Source organism: Felis catus, chromosome D2 (genome assembly GCF_018350175.1).
Source record: "Felis catus isolate Fca126 chromosome D2, F.catus_Fca126_mat1.0, whole genome shotgun sequence".
Taxonomy (NCBI): Eukaryota; Metazoa; Chordata; class Mammalia; order Carnivora; family Felidae; genus Felis; species Felis catus.
In genome coordinates this window covers 16,066,383-16,084,016 of record NC_058378.1, presented here as the reverse complement: position 1 = coordinate 16,084,016, position 17,634 = coordinate 16,066,383, and the positions used below count along the sequence as shown (strand labels likewise).

Below are 17,634 nucleotides of genomic sequence, written 5' to 3'. Positions count from 1 at the left end.
GCCTGGCATAGCTTCTGGACCTATTCTGCTAAACAGGCATCCCAAATTCGTGCTTCATTTCGTGAGGAGATGGTCAATGGTAGCTGCTGCAATTGTCTCTCGGGGCCTTAAGGACTTTGGGATTCAGGCCTGCGGTTCATGGGCCATCTGTGGAATTTTCTAGAGCAGCCTGAGGGAACCACCTACCTCATCCGCCAAGACCCTGCTATACAGCAAGTACAGCGATATACTTTAAGGGGAGAACCGCATACACTGGCAACATAAAGGGACCCAGAACTACCGCATTCTCCTGTGACGTGCAACATCATAAAAAGAAACATGAAAATAAGACGTGAAAGTTATTGCGATTCTTCTCAACAAGCCTGCTTGAACGTGACAGCATCTGGACCCGCACTGATACATCCACGATCCTTCCAAGATCGTGTTTCCTTCATCGGCTTCCCGGACATCTCGTACATTCCACGCACTTTCCCGGTCATGATCACGGTCGAACTATCTTGTGGACCACGCGGTTTTACAAGTCAACTGTTCTAGGCTGGAGTTTCGGTTTGGTTTAGCTGTTTTTAATATGTCAGCCTTCCTGAGACAGACAGGTCCCAGGCTTATTCATTCTCAATGTTATGGTGGCTACGTCCTCCAGCTGATCATACAGAGCGCTAATTCCTTACACAAAGTTCCTGTCTCAGCACTCTCAGAATTCCAGCGATCCGAGTATGAGCCACACTGGTGTTACTGGGTCAACCAAGAAACGCCTCGCATTCTTTCCAAAACGAGCAGAAAAATTTTCCTTAGCAAATTCAAGAAATACACATCACTAGCGTCTTTCTGCTTTTTCTGCTCATTTAAAATCAGTTGCATATATTTGGGTGCCTCCTTCTCAGTCTCCCCTTCCAAGTTATCTCGCATATGACACTTGAAAGACCTCTTTCTATCTTCTGTGCCACCGTCTCAAGCCTGCCTGTCATTAATTCTCTCCTGGATGATGTCAACAGACCATAATTGAACTCCAGGCCATCGTCATTCTTGATCGTCTCCAGCCTATCTCATTCCCTTCCAGCAGAATAATCTTCCTAGAATCCAGCTCTGATAGTGCCGTGTCCTACCAAAAAGCTTCCATGGCTCCCTACTGCCTCCTGAATCGAGTGCAAACTCCTTAGCCTAGCTCTAAGTTTCAGCATACTTTTTTGTTGTTGTTGTTTAAACTACAACCACCCTAGATGTGCCCCTGTCTTATACAGAAACTAGTCATAGTTCCTAAAGCGGCCAACTACTCACATCTCCCTCCTGGAATTCTACCCAAGTCCCAGCTGCGAGGCTACCACCCTTCAGGAGATTTGCCATCCGGTGTGTTATTCCTTCTTTTCCCAAGGCACACTCACTGCCCGTAAACCTCCCCAAGATCCACCACCGTATTTATTCTTCCCTGCAGAGGTTTTATGCTCTCGGTCTTACCATCCCCACCGGGCGAGGGGCTACGTCTTAACTTCAGTCTTCCCAAGGCACGCTGTCCACTCCTACCTGTTAGTGTGGAACGCCTCGTGCACAGCGGACACGAATAAATGCTAGTTCGGTGAAAGGCGCGATGTGAGTTTTTTAAAACCCCGGAAGAAACACCACCGATGTCTGATAATCATGAATCAGATGTGGTCTCGCTAGCCGGGTCAGGGCAAGTCCCAAACATTTAGAAACGCAGACACGAAGTCATACCCCAAACACAGAGTCTCGCACGCTGTACATACCCCTTGTTCATCCAGCTTGAGTAGCTGCTCCGCGACTTTGGGCGAATTCGAAGCCTGTCTCAGGCACTGAATGCTCAGCTCTGGAATGACGTACTCCAGAACTTCTTTGAGAGGTAGTCCCCGCGCGGTCCCGTGCCTGGCGGTGGAGGGTATGGCGTCTTCCAAAATCGCGCCGCGCAGGGTTGTAAGCTGCAGGGGCAAAACAGAAGGCTTCAGAACGTCACGGAAGAGTTCGTGCTTACTCCTGGTTACTTCTCTGAGGCACAAGTTCTGAGCTGCCTTGCAGAGGAAGGAAAGGAGGTCTCCTTTCCGAGAGGAGCAGGGGAGACGACAGCTCCTGACTGGCGGAAGCAAAATTAGCACGGCCTCTAAACAACAAAAGTGCACGGGGCTGGGGGGCTAAGCCGGGAGGGGGTTGCAACAGACGTGGGCCTGCAGAATGGGGGCGGGGGGCAAGCCGAGTGCTGCTGGGGAAACGGACATCCCCACCGCTCTCAGACCCAACAGGACGTCGACACAGAGGAGCAGCTGGAGGTCCCGGGGCTGGGCCTGGTCACCGGCACCCCCTCCGGCCCCTCCCTTCTCTTTCCCTATTGCCCTACTGTTCCACACCAACGTTTCTTCCATTCCTTTCTCTTTTTCTATTTAACTTTCCACTGCTGACCGGTCCTGAAGCTGAATGGGGATAGCCGGTGACAGGCCCGGGCAGGGTGATTCAGGGCTCTGAGGATTCCTCACTCTCGCATGTTACCCCGTGACTCGTGAGAGGTCCTCAGGTCTCTGAGGCACGCACGGGCTCGCCGTTCTGACACACGCCACAGAGGCGAAAGCCCGGCAGCAACTCGCTCTGGCTGTACCCACCCTGACTCTGGGAAGAGAACTGTCAGCATGCAAGAGAGGCGGGGTGAGGGCTGTAGCAACGACGTCTGCCATGCGCGTCACACTCTAGAACACCACCGCCCAGCAGCGTTTGGGGCAACGGCGAGACTGCGTTCATCTGGGCCAGCTGATGCAGGAGCCGTGTTGGCTCCACGTGGCTACTGGGCACTTGTGACCAGCGGGTCTTCGCAATTCCATTCCGTTACTTTAAACAGCCGCGTGCGGCTCATGGCTACTGAACGGGACAGCACGGGTTTATAACTTCAAACCCGGCACCGTGAGAGAGGGACTCACCTCCTGTCTATGCTGCGTAGAGCCCGCCATCGCCGGAGCACCTGGCCAGAGCCACTCTGGTACACGGCCTCGTGCACACACAGGAGACTGGCAAAGGGCTCTCTCTTCTCTCTTTGATCCGGAAGGAGCCAGCCAACACCCACGCGTGGCATGCTTGTCACATACGCTCCCCCTCTAAGTGCAGTGGGTCACGAGGATAAAACCTCACATGCGGGCCAGATCTCATTCCTCGTAATCAGCCTCTCTACTGATCCGGGTGTGCGCCGTGCGCCGTTCGTACAACAACCTCGCGTTTCACGCAAAGCGAGGCAAGCGAGGCACGAAGCCAGGGCCCCAACGCGGGAGGTGTGCGGGGGCGGCATTGCCACGCTCACCCCTACTGCCGACTCCTGGGTTTCCTGCATTAGAGTTTGCACGTTCTGACATGCACTGTCCAGGTCATAGGTGTCCCCTCTTAGCCCCTAAATCCCACATTCTTACCATTTTCCCTTTTCTACCACGTAAGGGGGAAGTAACATCGTGGCCGCCTAACATCTGTGACAGGCTCTCAAATTTTTATTTGGAATAAGATACCGCAGACTCTGTCAAAGATCTTAAAGACTACCATCAGTGACATTCAAAAGGAAACTCAATACCTTGTCCAAAATAATCTAAAGCAGTAACTTCAGCCCAGGACAGTAATGACACACGCACGGCAGCTATTACCTCGCTCGTCCTGAAGGCCACCCGGTAGTTGAACTGGGACCCTTCTTTCTCCTTGGCGTCTTCCACCTTCTCTCTCCGGATGCTGACTGCCACAGGGCCAAGGTTTTCATCTATCCCAAAGTAGTTCTGGTGCTCTGTAACAGGAGGCAGTGGTGGCATAAAAAGAAAGGAACAAAGAACCGCGTGGGTATCTCCGGGCTCGTCCGCCTGTCAAATCTCTGAAGAAATACTGCACGGGTCTGGGTACACGATTCCCCACCGGGGTTTGATCGGAGTGTTTTGTTTCCAAGTCAGATGTATTCGTACGTCTCATTTTCCACTACTTCCTCCTCTCCTGCGGCTCATCTCCAGCTCGCGAGCAGCAGGAGACCTCCTGTCCCCTGCCACAATTCACGGTGTCACATGAAGAGTGTCACCGGAAGGAGGGTGCTGCCCTCCTTAGAAACCGTCAAAAGAGGAATCGAGCTATTTGAAGACCATTACTGAATGGTTCCCCCCTCCTGCTGGGAAGGTCACCCTCTTTTGCATGGTCAGCACCTGGACTAGTCAGGTAATCTTGGGGCCCAGTGTGGTGGCAAAGACTACCCCTGCATTAGGATGTCACTAAAGCACCTAACCGTCTGAGGTGAAATTTTATGGCAGAAAAGACATAAAAGGTCATTGGGTTGCTGCGGTCAAACTATATCTATTAATTATTATTTTTTTAATGATTTATTTATTTTCAAGACAGAGAGACAGAGAGAGAGCACAAGAAGGGGAGGGCAGAGAGAGAGAGGGAGACACAGAATCCAAAGCAGGCTGCAGGCTCCAACCTATCCACACAGAGCCTGACACGGGGCTCGAACCCATGAACCACGCGATCATGACCTGAGCTGAAGTCAGACGCTTAACCGACTGAGCCACCCAGGCTCCCCCAAATCTACTAATTCTATAACTTAATTCTACTAATTCTACTAATTCTATAATCTAATTCTGTTATCACCTAATCATGCCGTTCCCATAAAATCACTGGCCCTGTAGGGTTCTGATCCATGGAGTCTCATGGCAGGAACAGATTTCTGGGGTCCTATCGTCCATCTAGCACGGGAACCCCCAAGGACACTGCTCCTCAGAGATGGTCATGAGTCTCCACATATATTCGACACCCCATATGCAAAACCACACTTACCCTGTTTGACTGTCACCTTCTGGGTTTTGGCCCATTCTTTCCTGACTCTTCATTTTTAGTTAAAAATAAATACAATGTAGCACATTTAGAAGCTTGAAGAAAACTGTGTATTCTAAAGCCTTTTGGTTATGCCAATGTGTTCTGCCACTTTAAATTTTTGAAGAAACAAGAAATGCTATTCAGAAAGTGGAAATCAGGGTGAAAACAGCACCTGCATCAGGCAGGGCAAACACTGCCCAAAGCCAATGAGGAGTAGGGGCATTTACTTCTTTACTTTCACAATCATTTACCTCTTTACCTCTTACAACCAAATGAGATTAACGCTGACATTATTTCTCTTTATAGTCAGGGCTACAAGCAGCAAGTCAACTAATTTTAGGGGCTGGAGGATGAATTATTGACTTACTATAATCCTGGACTTACACCCTAGGAAACAAGTCTTTGTTTTTCGCGAGTAAATTACATGCTAATTACAGCAGGTTAACCGTCCACACTCAGTGTGGAGCCTGACATGGGGCTGGATCCCATGACCCGCAGATCATGACCTGAGCTGAAATCCAGAGTAGACGCTCAACCAACTGAGCCACCCAGGTGCCCCATTTTATTTGGGTTTTAATCAACAATTTAAAAATATTCACTGAAAACAGAGACTAACAACAGTTCATTGTCTACTTCAGGCTCCTGGGTATATCATCGTTGTATTCAACTGGCGATAGTGACTATTAGGATCGTGGCATTATACTAGATCCTGTGGAAAATGCACCTGCAAACTTAGAATGAAATCAGTGTGGAATTTTCTTAGCTGCGGTTACTCACTGTCCTGACAAGAACTTGCACCTTTACCTCATTTCTCATAAGGCAGATGCGTTAGGGAAAATATTTGGAAAGTGCACTAAAGCACAACCAGCCATCATCAGGCAAAAGCTTCCTTCTTAGGGCCCAATTCAGTAAGTTTCTTGCAAAAATGCTCAAGTGGATTCCCTCTTAGGGATTTGACGAACGCTGCTGACAAGAATCAAATGAGCTTCAAATTATTTTAGGGGGAAGAAGACCGACCAAGTGAGCAAAACCCCTTCTCGTGGTGAAACGGAGAGCCCAGAATAGGGGAACCGAATCATGAATTCTAATTCCTGATAACCCGAGCTCGGCCATGGGTTCTGCTCTCACACACGGCAGGTGCTGCCCGGCCCAGCGGGCTAGCGCAGCCAGGCATGGGGGCAGGGGCTGGCCACAGGGGGACACGTGGGGATTTTCTGGGGCGAGGGAGCTAGCCTGCACCTTGATGGTGCTACTGCTTACTGGCCACATCCATCTGTCAAAACTGTTAGAAATCTACACTTAAAAAGGGGTGAAGTACTATAGGTCAAGTATACCTTTGGTTTTTTTTGTTTAAAAAAAATTTTTTTTAACATTTATTCATTTTTTGACAGACAGAGAGAGACAGTGCAAGCATGGGAGGGGCAGACTGAGAGGGAGACACAGAATCCGAAGCAGGCTCCAGGCTCCGAGCTGTCAGCATAGAGCCTGACGTGGGGCTCAAACTCACAAACTATAAGATCATGACCTGAGCTGAAGTGGGACGCTTAACCGACTGGGCCACCCGGGTGCCCCTACCTGGGTGAGAGGAAGAGCCAGTGGGCCTGGTAGGTGGACGGGCCTCTGGCACAGATGGGAGTCGTGAGGACGCCCCCAGCCCCGTGGACCACCCCCCCCCCCCATGCCACGGCCCCTCAGGGAGGAGAAGTCCTGCCCCTCCCCTCAGTATTAATAGGCTCTCTTCTGCCATGTTCCAACTGCTGCTCAGGGCTCCACCTGCCTCTACCGTCCCCCTGCTGGGGCTTTGTCTCCATAGGCCTGTCTGCCTCGCTGGGCACGGTGGGCTTCCGGGAGTGTCCTTCCAAAGTGAGCCACCCCCTGCCCCCCGGGGGCTCTTCTTCTGGGTCTCCTTTGTGGCTGCCCCTCTGGCTTCTCCTCGTCACCTGGATGTGTCCTAGGGCTCCCCCTTTGGCCCATGGCTGTGTGTTCTGACTCTCTCTCTGTCTTTACATGTATCTGTCTGAACGTCCGTCTGTCCTTCCACCCCCCCCACCCATTTTCTCCTGTAAGTTCCTCAGTGACATCACCCCAAACTCTCCACAGTTTCCTCTCCCATAACTCCCCCAACTCGTGCCATTTCCCCCCTCGGCCTGGCACTCCTGTCGCTTTTCTGCACTTGACATTCTCAGTCATCATTTCAGACTCAACCCCACACATCGATTCCACTGGAAATATTCGCCTCACCTCCAGATGACGCTAAGTCCTTCAACTTTTATATCCTCCAGGCCTGATAGGAACTATGCCTGATCGGTGTTAAGTATTTAAAGGCTTGGACTTGAAGGAAGAACTGACGTAGGCTCCCTCATTCAGAGGTTCCGGTCGTACTGAACCTCAACCAGGACTATCAAAACAGAAACAAGGGGGCAGCTCATTTCGTGCTGGCGAGTGCAAAAGACAGCGTGAAAGGTCTCAGCATCCAGAAATGCCGCAGGAACTGCCCCCGTGAGAGGGGCGATATGGTTTCTCGAAATATTTACAAGACTGAGAAGGCATACGCCTGAGAATGTCCGCTTCCTAGCGCTGCTCAAACTGTCACAAGCTTGGAGGCTCGAAACAACACTCAATTATCGCCTCACCGCCCTGGAGGTCAGAGGCCCAAAGTCAGTTTCGACGGGCCGCAGTCAAGGCTGTGACAGGGCAACGTTCCCTAGGAAGGTTCTAGGGAAGCATCTGCTTCCCAGCCTCTTCCAGCTTTGAGAGCTGTATTCCTTGAATTCCTTCTTCTGTCTTCAAATCCAGCCCTCGATGTTGCGTCAGGGGCCACAACGCATGCTTCTCCCCAGATCTCCCTCTGCCTGCCTCTTACGTGGACACTCGGGATGGCATTCGGGGTCCGGCCAGAGAATCCGGCGTGGGCTCCTGGTCTCAGATCCTTAACTTAACTCACATCTGGAAAGCTTTTGCCATACAAGGCAACACACACAGGGTCTGAGGATTAGGACCTGGGTATCTTCGGGGGCCAGTATTCAGTGCACCACACGCAATTCGGTTCAATCCATTCACTCAAACACCCAGCGTGGTCTATGCCTCAGCCATGTGCCAGGCCTGATAAACACAAGGACACAACATCGAGCAGGACACGGTATAGTGCCTGCTTCAAAATGTTCTAGTCCTGTGGGGCTAACACTACCGAAAACCAATGAGATTACGCATTCCAGGTTCTGTAATATGAACAAGCATATTTAACACCACGGAGGTACCACTAATATCCACTACAGAATCAACAATCCAGAAGAAAAAGCCACATACGCAGTCGAGGCAACTGTCACAAGGCCTATCTACTCTATTTTAACATAAGTATATGCAGAAAAATTTTAAAAGCCACTCTCCTTGGCTTGAAAAATAGCAGGGCCCTGCTCAATCTTTCCTCACTCTTAATTCTGTTCCCACGAAAAAATTCTTTGAATTTTGACATACCGACTATTCTAACTCACAACCACAACGTGTCCCCTCCACCTACCTAGGGTTTTCCTTCATTTTGGCTCTGTTTTGTGGCTCTCTGTCATTCATTCATACCTGTCTTTAGATTTCATCCTAGGTTGTTAATTTTTTAGGATAATGTAAATAGTATCTTTCAACATTTTTCTTTTTTTTTTCATGTTTATTTTTGGGAGAGAGGGAGAGAGACAGAGGGGAAGGGGGGAAGGGCAGAGAGAAAGGGAGACACAGAATCCGAAGCAGGCTCCAGGTTCTGAGCCGTCAGCACAGAGCCCGACGCGGGGCTCGAACCCACGTACCGTGAGATCGTGACCTGAGCTGAAGGCGGACGCTCAACCGACTGAGCCACCCAGGCGCCCCTCAAAAATTTTCCATTTCTATTTGTATGTTTTTGGTATGTAGAGAATTTAGATTGGAGACTTGATTTCTTCCTTTTAGTTTGACCAGTTTTGGCTTTTTCTCCATACTCTGAAGCCATGTTTTTAGGCACTTGGAACCAACCCTTTCATCATTATCTTGCCTCATGAAGCTTCTCCCTAGTTCTCTTTTCCTTCGTGGCTTTACGCCCTTTTGTTATTCCTTCACTATCATTTTTTTTTTAATTTTTTTTCAACGTTTATTTATTTTTGGGACAGAGAGAGACAGAGCATGAATGGGCGAGGGTCAGAGAGAGAGGGAGACACAGAAACGGAAACAGGCTCCAGGCTCTGAGCCATCAGCCCAGAGCCCGACGCGGGGCTCGAACTCCCGGACCGCGAGATCGTGACCTGGCTGAAGTCGGACGCTTAACCGACTGCGCCACCCAGGCGCCCCTCCTTCACTATCATTTTTAGTGGGGTTTTGGGAGAGGGAGAGATAACATCTGCCTCCAGTTTGCCACAATGAACTCGCAGTCCCAAACGTGTGTATTCTTAAATATGTGTAATTCTAATAAGCCTGATTAATGGTTTCTGAACCCGGGCTATGCTAACTTATCATCTGTTTAACCTCGGGTTAGTTATGTAACCCTTCTTAGCCTCAGTGCCAGCTCCCTGCCCCTCCACCATCCAATTACACATAACACACCTATCCTTAATCTGAGAGAGGTATTATAATGAAAGATATGCATGATACTGACAAAAAAAATAAATCAATCAAAAACAAAAAAGGAGTGAACATACAATAAACAGCATTGTGGGGCATTTTGATTTTGAGCCCCAATAGTCCTGCAAAGCACGAGGGTCAGCCTTGAAGGGGATTCACACTTTTAATCTCAAAATGCTGATCTGTAATCACCTAGAGAGCTACATCCCATTCGTTGCAGTCTTTTTATGAATGCAGAGGCATATATTTTGCTGAATGAGTTCCATCAGGAACTAGAAGTTGTTTTTCTTTTAACTGGAGGAATCCGAAATTTGTATATCATCTTTTTCACCAAAGATGACAGGCAAATTTGAGAGAGAACATTTTTTTTCTTTCACGTCTGCCTCCCCACACTTGTTTCCAATGTTTCTCTCTCCATTTTACAAGACACGCTTTCTGAATGCAAGTGGACAGGGGACGTTCCTGCCACTTACAATCATCACATCTTTGGACATCCCAGCTCTGAGACCTCCTGGTTCTTTTCTTTTCTTTTCTTTTTCTTTTCCTAAGTTTATTTATTTTATTTAGAGAGAGAGAGAGCGTGTCCGGGGGGGGGGGGCGGGCAGAGAGAGAAGTAGAGAGAGAGAACCCCGTCAATACAGAGCCCGGTGTAGGGGCTGAAACTCACGAACTGTGGGATCATGACCTGAGCCGAAATCAAGAGTCGGACGCTCAACCTTCTGAGCCAGCCACCTGGCCCCCTCCTAGCCATTGTCTAAGGCTAGGCTCCATACTCCCAGTGTCACCAGGGAATAGAGCAGGTGACCTGGGTGTGTTTCCAAAGAAATCATAACTCGAATTCTGAGAACGGCTTAACTCGCTGTTTCAGCTTCTGTGAACCATGAAGAACTGGGAAGGTGCCCCCTCTGAAGTGTCCAGGAAGGACCCGGTTAAGCCTTCCTTAACTTAACTTGGTCCTTAAGGACCAAGGGGACACCCTGGGTCCCCTTCAGGACACCTCAGCTCGTCCACCTGCATCACGTGAGCCTTCCCATCTGTGGGCAAAGGACAGCGAGCAAGCCCCCCATCCCCAACCAGAGCTCGTCCTTATCCCAGGCACACGATTTCCAGAAAATCACTTTCAGGGTGCGTGGGATAAAACCCTCTCTTGGCAGAAAGGAAGCTAATGAAAATCCACGTATCATGCAAATACAACAGAGCAGATAAAAAAAAAAAATCGGTTAACAAGATTGCAGCGCAGGAAAGGAGATTCGGCACATCTCTGTGGTGCGCATTGCTTGTCAAGAAAGAAAAATCTAACTCAGGAGAATTAAGAAGCAAAAGGGGAGGGAGTCACCTGTGACCCTAGCCCAGAGGCGGTTTCCAGGTCCTGCAGTGTCTTGGAAAGGAGATTTATCGGGTTCACGGCTATGGAACTGAGCAGGTGAGGATCCCCAAGTCTGCGGGGCCTCCCGCGGCCAGGTGTGCAGAAGCTTCACCCACAGCTCGGCCTCACGTGATTTGTCAGGTGTTAGCACCTCACGGCCCACGGCACCATTAACAAGTCCCCCAAAGCCACAGGAGGCCCTGGATCTGGGCCCCGCGGCCCTCCCTTTACTGGGTTCAAGGGCACAGCAGCAGCTTTCCTGCTATTTTTCCATAAAACACAGTTTCACGTTTGTTCTTTCGGTGGCAAGCTGGTCACTTAATTGCTGGCTCACGGCCCATCTGGGCCACATCCACGGCTGCAGGTGGCTGCTCGCTGAGTTCCCACCTACCACGTCTCTCCTTCCCCACCTTTCCCTCCAAACAACTGCGTGTCTGCATTTTAGATCAGCTCCCCTGTTCGGAGCCCTCTTAAGACTTACAAAGGAGAAAGTCAGCAAGAGACAAGGGATTAGTGAATGAGTGAAGCAATGAAGGAGTTAAGAACCCTGGGGCCTGCTTTTGCAGATGGTAACGTTAAGAGTCATCAGATAACTTTAAGAAATCTCAAGCTCCCTGCTCATGTTTCGTGGATTCAATTACTGAATTTACCATGATGGCGAAAAGGATGCGTTTTTGCCCCGTGAAGGCTCCTTTGATCAAAATTTAACCAAAGGATTAGCCAAGCTTGAAACCCTGAGGCATTACAGCGAAAAGAACACTTAACATACCTTACATAAATGAAGTCACTTCCTCCTCCCTGCGTACGAGGAGGTAACCCCGTTTCACAGATAATATTACAGAAGCTGATGCGTTAAGTGACTTGCTCGAGGTCACAGCCTGGTGTGACAGAGGGGATGCGCACCCAGGCGGGGCTGGTTCTAGGACTCTCTCGCGTACAGCAACTCAGGGGTGCTGAGAGTCACGGAAGGTCTGAATTCTGAAAATCAGCTAATGCCTGGTAAAATGAACACAACTTACAGATGAGCCAACCCATCTGTTCCGAACAGAAGGACAGTATCTTGGGAGACACCACTTTAAGAAAACCTTGAATAAAAAGGGAAAGACTGGAGAAAAAAGGCGACTGGCAGAGAGGCTTCCTTTGACGACGCACCGTTTTCAGGGGTATCTGCTACAAGAATGGGAAGGACAGCAAGCAAGAATTCGCTGCATAAAAGCTGAGAGGTGGGGGCCGTTTCCAAGGGGGGGTAGCTGTCCAGCTTCGCATGGTCCTTCTTGAGTGGGACCAAGAGTGGCATAAATCCTGGAAGGGAACAAACACAAGGTGGGGAGGATTTGCTAAGCTTCTGGGGGCTCTGAGACCTTACGTTCCAAAGACTCTGACGGCCAGCATACGGTACCAGTAAAGGGCACAGTGCAAGGAGCTCTAGCCAGTTAACTGCACGTCGGTCACACCGTTCACGGATCCTACAGCATCGACCCTCCACTTCTCGGGAAACAACAGAACATTAGTTCCTCTTCCGCAATAGCTGACTGCAAAGCCTCTGAGGCCAAAGGGTCAACAGGCTGACATGTGCACATAGTCCTCCCCAAGTTCCTCCAACGCGGCAACAGGTGGCAGCTGTGACCTCCCTGCTGTGGCGGACGTGAGAAAGCCCGGGAGGTTCCCACCGCCAGCCACACGGAACTGGTACCACGAGAAGCCACGAGGCCGCGCCTCCCGTGTATCTGGGCAGCTCCTCCCCGCTGAGAGCCGGCCGGGCCTCAATGGGAGCTCTGTCTGCGGAGGCCACGCCGGCCAGGCGGAGAGGTGAGGAGCGGAGTCGATTATGTCCGCTCAGGGAGGAATGCGGGTCTCAGAATAGTCCAATTGTTAGGTGGTCCTCAGTTCACCCGTATGAATTTAATAGTGTCCAACTCCCTATTAATTTTCTTCAGTCACTGTATAAAACCAGAGGGGGGGAAAGAAAAAGGAGCCACCAGGCATGAAATTCAGAGCAAATGCAGCCATGCATGGCTCAGCAGTGGGGTTCATTTGACATGTAAGGTATACTCCCGCCCACAACTGTCACTGTCACATTAGTGAAACTTAAGTGAATACGTTTGGAAGAGGGTGGCAGACTTCATCAGACACCTTTCCCCAGCCCCCCTCCCGCCCCCCGCCATATGGTTCTATGTTTTCCCTCCTCGTCTTTTATTAACCATTACAATAAAGTACTGCCCTTTAAATGCTGTCCCAGTGGTGTGGACAATAGTTTCTTTCTAGACAGAAAGTTTTGCAAGTTCATGTAAGAGCGACTTGGACAAAGAGGATGCATGCCTTGTGACAGGTACCATTTTAAGCCCTTTACAGGAGATACATTTTTAAGTTTACTTATTTATTTTGAGAGAGGAGGGAGAGCAGGGGAGGGGCAGAGAGAGAGACAGAGACAGAGAATCCCAAGCAGGCTCTCCACAGTCGGCACAGAGCCCAATGTGGGGCTTGAACTCACAAAACCATGGGAACATGAAATCAAGAGTCAGACGCTTAACCGACTGAGCCACCCAGGTGCCCCCAGGAGATACTTTTATTGTGATCCCATTTTATACATGACTAACTGAGGCACAAAGGAGTTGAAGGACTTGCCTAAAACCGAGTTGGGATGTAAACCCAGGAATCTGGCTTCAGAACATTCTGGACTCTTCACCATTCATAGTTAGAATGGATGGGCCCTTCTTCCTACAGGCAGGAAGGCAAATTCTCCAGCCACCAAACGGTAAGTTGGTATCCAGACAGGCATACTCCACACATTCTAGAAGAATCTGTTCTTTTTATTTGTTCATTTAGCACACGTACGCACAAATATTATTCTTCAGCGAAAATACTAATGACAAAAATTACTGCTGGAGAAAAAGGTGAGTTTACCTAGAGCTGGTCAGGAGTCGTTAATAAAAACAGTGAGCTTTTCTTAGAGAAGAGAGGTCCTAGAAAGAATTCTCAGAGGTGCTGCAGATCCAACAGAGGAATTCATCCCCCGGCGGTGCCAATGGCACAGCCCGGGGCGGCGCAAAGACACAGGAAGGGGCCTTCAAAACTTAAAGGCTGGCATCTTGGGGCAGAAATGGACCTTGGAGAGGCCAGTCTTGCACTTTATATCATGGTGACGATGAGATTTTTGCTGGAGACCCAATCCACCCAGAGGCAGCTAAAAACTCTTCTCTGGAAAGTTCCAATCTTTTCAAAAAGAAGTCCAATCTGCTCACACTCCAGAAGTCTTGTGAAGCTAAGATGGGAAGGAGAAATCAAAGAAGTTCTCTCTGGCATCTTCCTTTTATAAGAAACAGAGAAGAAACGAAATCACAGGCAAATGACGGAACCATAAACGCCAGGTCTCCTTAAAGCACCAGACAGAAGGGAGACAAGTGGTCAAACTAAGATTAGCTTTTCAATCTATGCAACAAAACCTGCCCTGTAAAACCATTTCAGCTCCTTACAGAGGATTTCTAAAAGATACATATTTCTTTCCTTGGACTTGTTATAGAAAATCCTAAGGGGCAAGAAAAAAGAGTTGGGCATAAAGCTTTTTCTTCAGACAGTTAATTCAGCAGAAATTTGGGAGCCTGAGAAGCTAGGGTTTCCCGAAGGGCACCTCACAACCACCTCGCCTCAATGTGCACATTTCAGGGGAAATTCAAAGGGAATGTCTGTGCATTTCAGTAAAGACAGATGAAAATGTAAATTCCCCTGCTCTTCTAGGTAAGTTTGAGAAACATACTCCTGGCATTCGGCAGGATGCATATAGAAAGGGCTGTGGGAAAGTGACATTTTGTCAATTTCACTCTATTTGAAACACACAGTGGAGTCAGCTGCTCCCAGGAATCCTAAATAGCTTAATGAAAGTAACAGGAACCTACAGGTTTCTGATACTTTTAAGAACTGCCTATAAGCTCTTTTTGTTGTTATTTTAAAGATTCTCCTGTTAAATATATCATGAGAATTTAGGACTTGCCTTTTCAAAAAATTTTAAAGCAAACCATTTGGAAGCTGGTTGTGATTTGTGGAAAAGCTGCAGATAGATAGCAGAGTTTTCTCACACCCCCTGCCCAGTCTCTCAGTTGGTAACATCTTACGTTTCTTTGGTATGTTCATTCCCTTAAAGCTTGGATATTGATAGTGATGTCGATCAGGCCCATCTTTATTCAGATTTCCTTAGTTTTTACCTAATGTCCTTTTTTGCTTCTAGGATCCCATCCGGGACACCCCATTATAGTTATCTGTCATGTCTCTCACAGACTCCTGTAGACCGTGACAGTTTCTAAGACTCCTAGTTTCGGATGCCCTTGGCAGTTCTGAGGAGCAGCGGTTAGGGATTTTGCAGAGAGTCTCTTGGCTAGGATCTGATATGTTTCCTCATCAGACTGAGGTTACGGGTTTGTAGGAAGACCCCAGAAATGCCATTCCTGTCATGTCAAGGTTATACGCTAACCGCATGACCTATCAATGTTGATGCTGACCTTGGTGACCTGGCTCGGGTGGTGCTTTCCAGACTTCTCCACCGCAGCTGTCCCCCCTTCCGTGCCCTATCCCTTGGAAGTGAGTCAGTCCACATTCAAGTGGGGGAGGGGGAGGGGGAGGCTAGGATTCAAATTTTTATAATTTTTCAAACTTTGATATTAAAACGTACTGTATAAAAATTTACTCTTGTAAGTAAAGATCTGCTTGCTAAAATGAACACTACTCTATCTGACAGGAGTCGTTTTGTAGGTATATACTGCATCTAAGACAGTAAGAAATAGAAGTCCCATTATCATTGTGCCTCTATCAAGCTGGTGGGTTTTTCTCTGAAATAAAGCAAATCCAGTCATTAACTCTTCTGCCCGGATCATGGGTGGCAAATACCTGGCATCCCCCCCAAGCAGATAGTGATAATTGATAATGGCTCATAAAATGCTGATATAGCTCTACACATAATAACACATAAGGATGATCATCCGGAGCAAGTTCCACAGACACAGCAATAGAAGGTTCCATTTACATAAACGTATTTGCATCAGAAAAAGCCTACAAGGATAAAGAGGAAACTGTTCACGGTGATTGTCTCTTAGGGACTGACTGGGCTGATTTTACTCCTTTTTCTTTGGCTTCTTGACTATATTTTCCTGTAATGATCGTGTAACACTGATGCGCCGTGGAAGAATTCTAGGCCAAATTCTTGGCAATCTTAGTATTTTCCCCTAAAGTAAGAGGACATGTTCCTGTACCCGCGTAAAACAATGTCCCAATGGCTCCAACACTTGGCTGCTTTCCACTCCAAAGTCTCCAAAGAGACCCAGCTTTCTCTCTCTGGTTTGAGCTTTCTTTACCTAAAAATGATGCAGGCTGCCTTCTAGAGCTATTCTTGTCTAGAGAAGACAAGTGTGGTCTGAACTAAGGAAGAGAACAGTTTCAGAACTCTTGAGTAACTCTGCTGGTGTGCAATTTCCTAAAAAGGAAAAGACGCACGGTTGGCATGCAGGGACCCACGGCATGTCTTCGGGATCCCACAGCTCCACTCCAGCCCTGCTGGGGACAGCCCATGGCTGACCAGCGGCTCCAAGTGCCCAGGAGGTCCAGAAGGACGCGACGCCAGCCACCGTGCAGCAACAGAAGCTCGAGTATCCAAACAGGCTCGTACAACTAGAATCCCTGTCTAAGGGGCCTTTCCTCGCCACCTGCTTCCCAAATGGAAAACTCACAGAAGATGGAAGTCGTGATTTCACTGGGGCTTCCACGAGGGAAACAGGAGCGTGGCAGGCTGCACCCGTTTTTCTTCACGGGCATCACCAGCAACAGTGAGGATCCTTAGGCAGCACTCCCTACTCTTGCTTCAATCCCTGCTCTCCTTTAAAAAGCTGTTTCACTCAAGGGGTGTCCGGGCGGCTCAGTTGGTTAAGCGGTTAAGTGTCTGCCTTCAGCTCAGGTCACGAATCTCATGGTTTGCGAGTTCGAGCCCTGCGTCAGGCCCTGTGTTGACAGCTCAGAGCCTAGAGCCTGTTTCAGATTCTGTGTGTGTGTGTCTCTCTCTCTCTGCCCCTCCCCCGTTCACGCTCGGTCTCCCACCCCCCCCAAAAAATAAATCATTAAAAATTTTAAATGGCAGGCTTTTCAAGAGCAGGTATCATATCACCAATTCCTAAGGACCTCTTCACCTCATCTAGAAGGAAACACCGTAGGAGAGAACCCACTTTTAAAAAGATAAAAATTTAAAAAATAAATAAATAAAGCTGGTTCCCTCCAGGCTACAGACTGATTTGCCCGGACAAGTGATGTTGGGCCATAGCTTGCTGCGGGCTAACCACTCCCCTGCGTAAAGCCTTCTGCAGGGCTGTCACCGAGCCCGTCCAGGGACTGTGTGTCACAGGAGCGCCCCTTGGCACAAAGGGCAGCCATCCCACATCACCCACCCAGGAAAGGGTAAGCTGCATCCTTAAGACTCTGTACTGGAAACCTTCCCCAGCGATTGGGGGCCGCTCAATTCTTTTGAAAATGCAATTTCACACAGAGCAATGGAGAGTGGAGAAAAAGAAAAGGCGGTCCCGGGAAGGCGATCCCTGAACGCCTGCTTCCAAAGAGGAAAACTGAGCGAAGGAGAAAGAGAAAAAAGAAAAGAAGCTCCTTCCCTGTGAACACACCCTTCTCTGGGCCAGGCTGCCCGGGGGGCCTCTATCTGTAGGCTCCTGCCACGTGGGGTTTGTTTGCAGGTCTGAGTCTAGAGGCTGAAGCCAGGGTGCCAGCCTGCTCCCTGTCTCCAGTCCCGCACCACGGAGGCCACAGCCCACAGACTGTGGCCCGTCTCCAGTCCTTCAAGGCTCCGCAGAGGGACCCGCTGGGGTGCCGGCGGCAGATGC

General features: G+C 49.1%; 1 protein-coding gene across 7 annotated transcripts in view; it reads right to left on the bottom strand.

Moving 5' to 3' along the window:
- The window catches only part of SIPA1L2 (signal induced proliferation associated 1 like 2), a 223,951-nt gene that overhangs the window by 86,800 nt on the left and 119,517 nt on the right, over positions 1-17,634 (bottom strand). For all 7 annotated transcript variants that reach the window (XM_023240409.2, XM_023240411.2, XM_023240412.2 and 4 more), the window contains exons 4-5: positions 3,618-3,751; positions 1,740-1,928 (exon numbers count right to left, since the gene is read on the bottom strand). In XM_023240409.2, the coding sequence (XP_023096177.2) occupies positions 1,740-1,928; positions 3,618-3,751 (323 nt within the window). The remainder of the gene's footprint in view (positions 1-1,739; positions 1,929-3,617; positions 3,752-17,634) is intronic.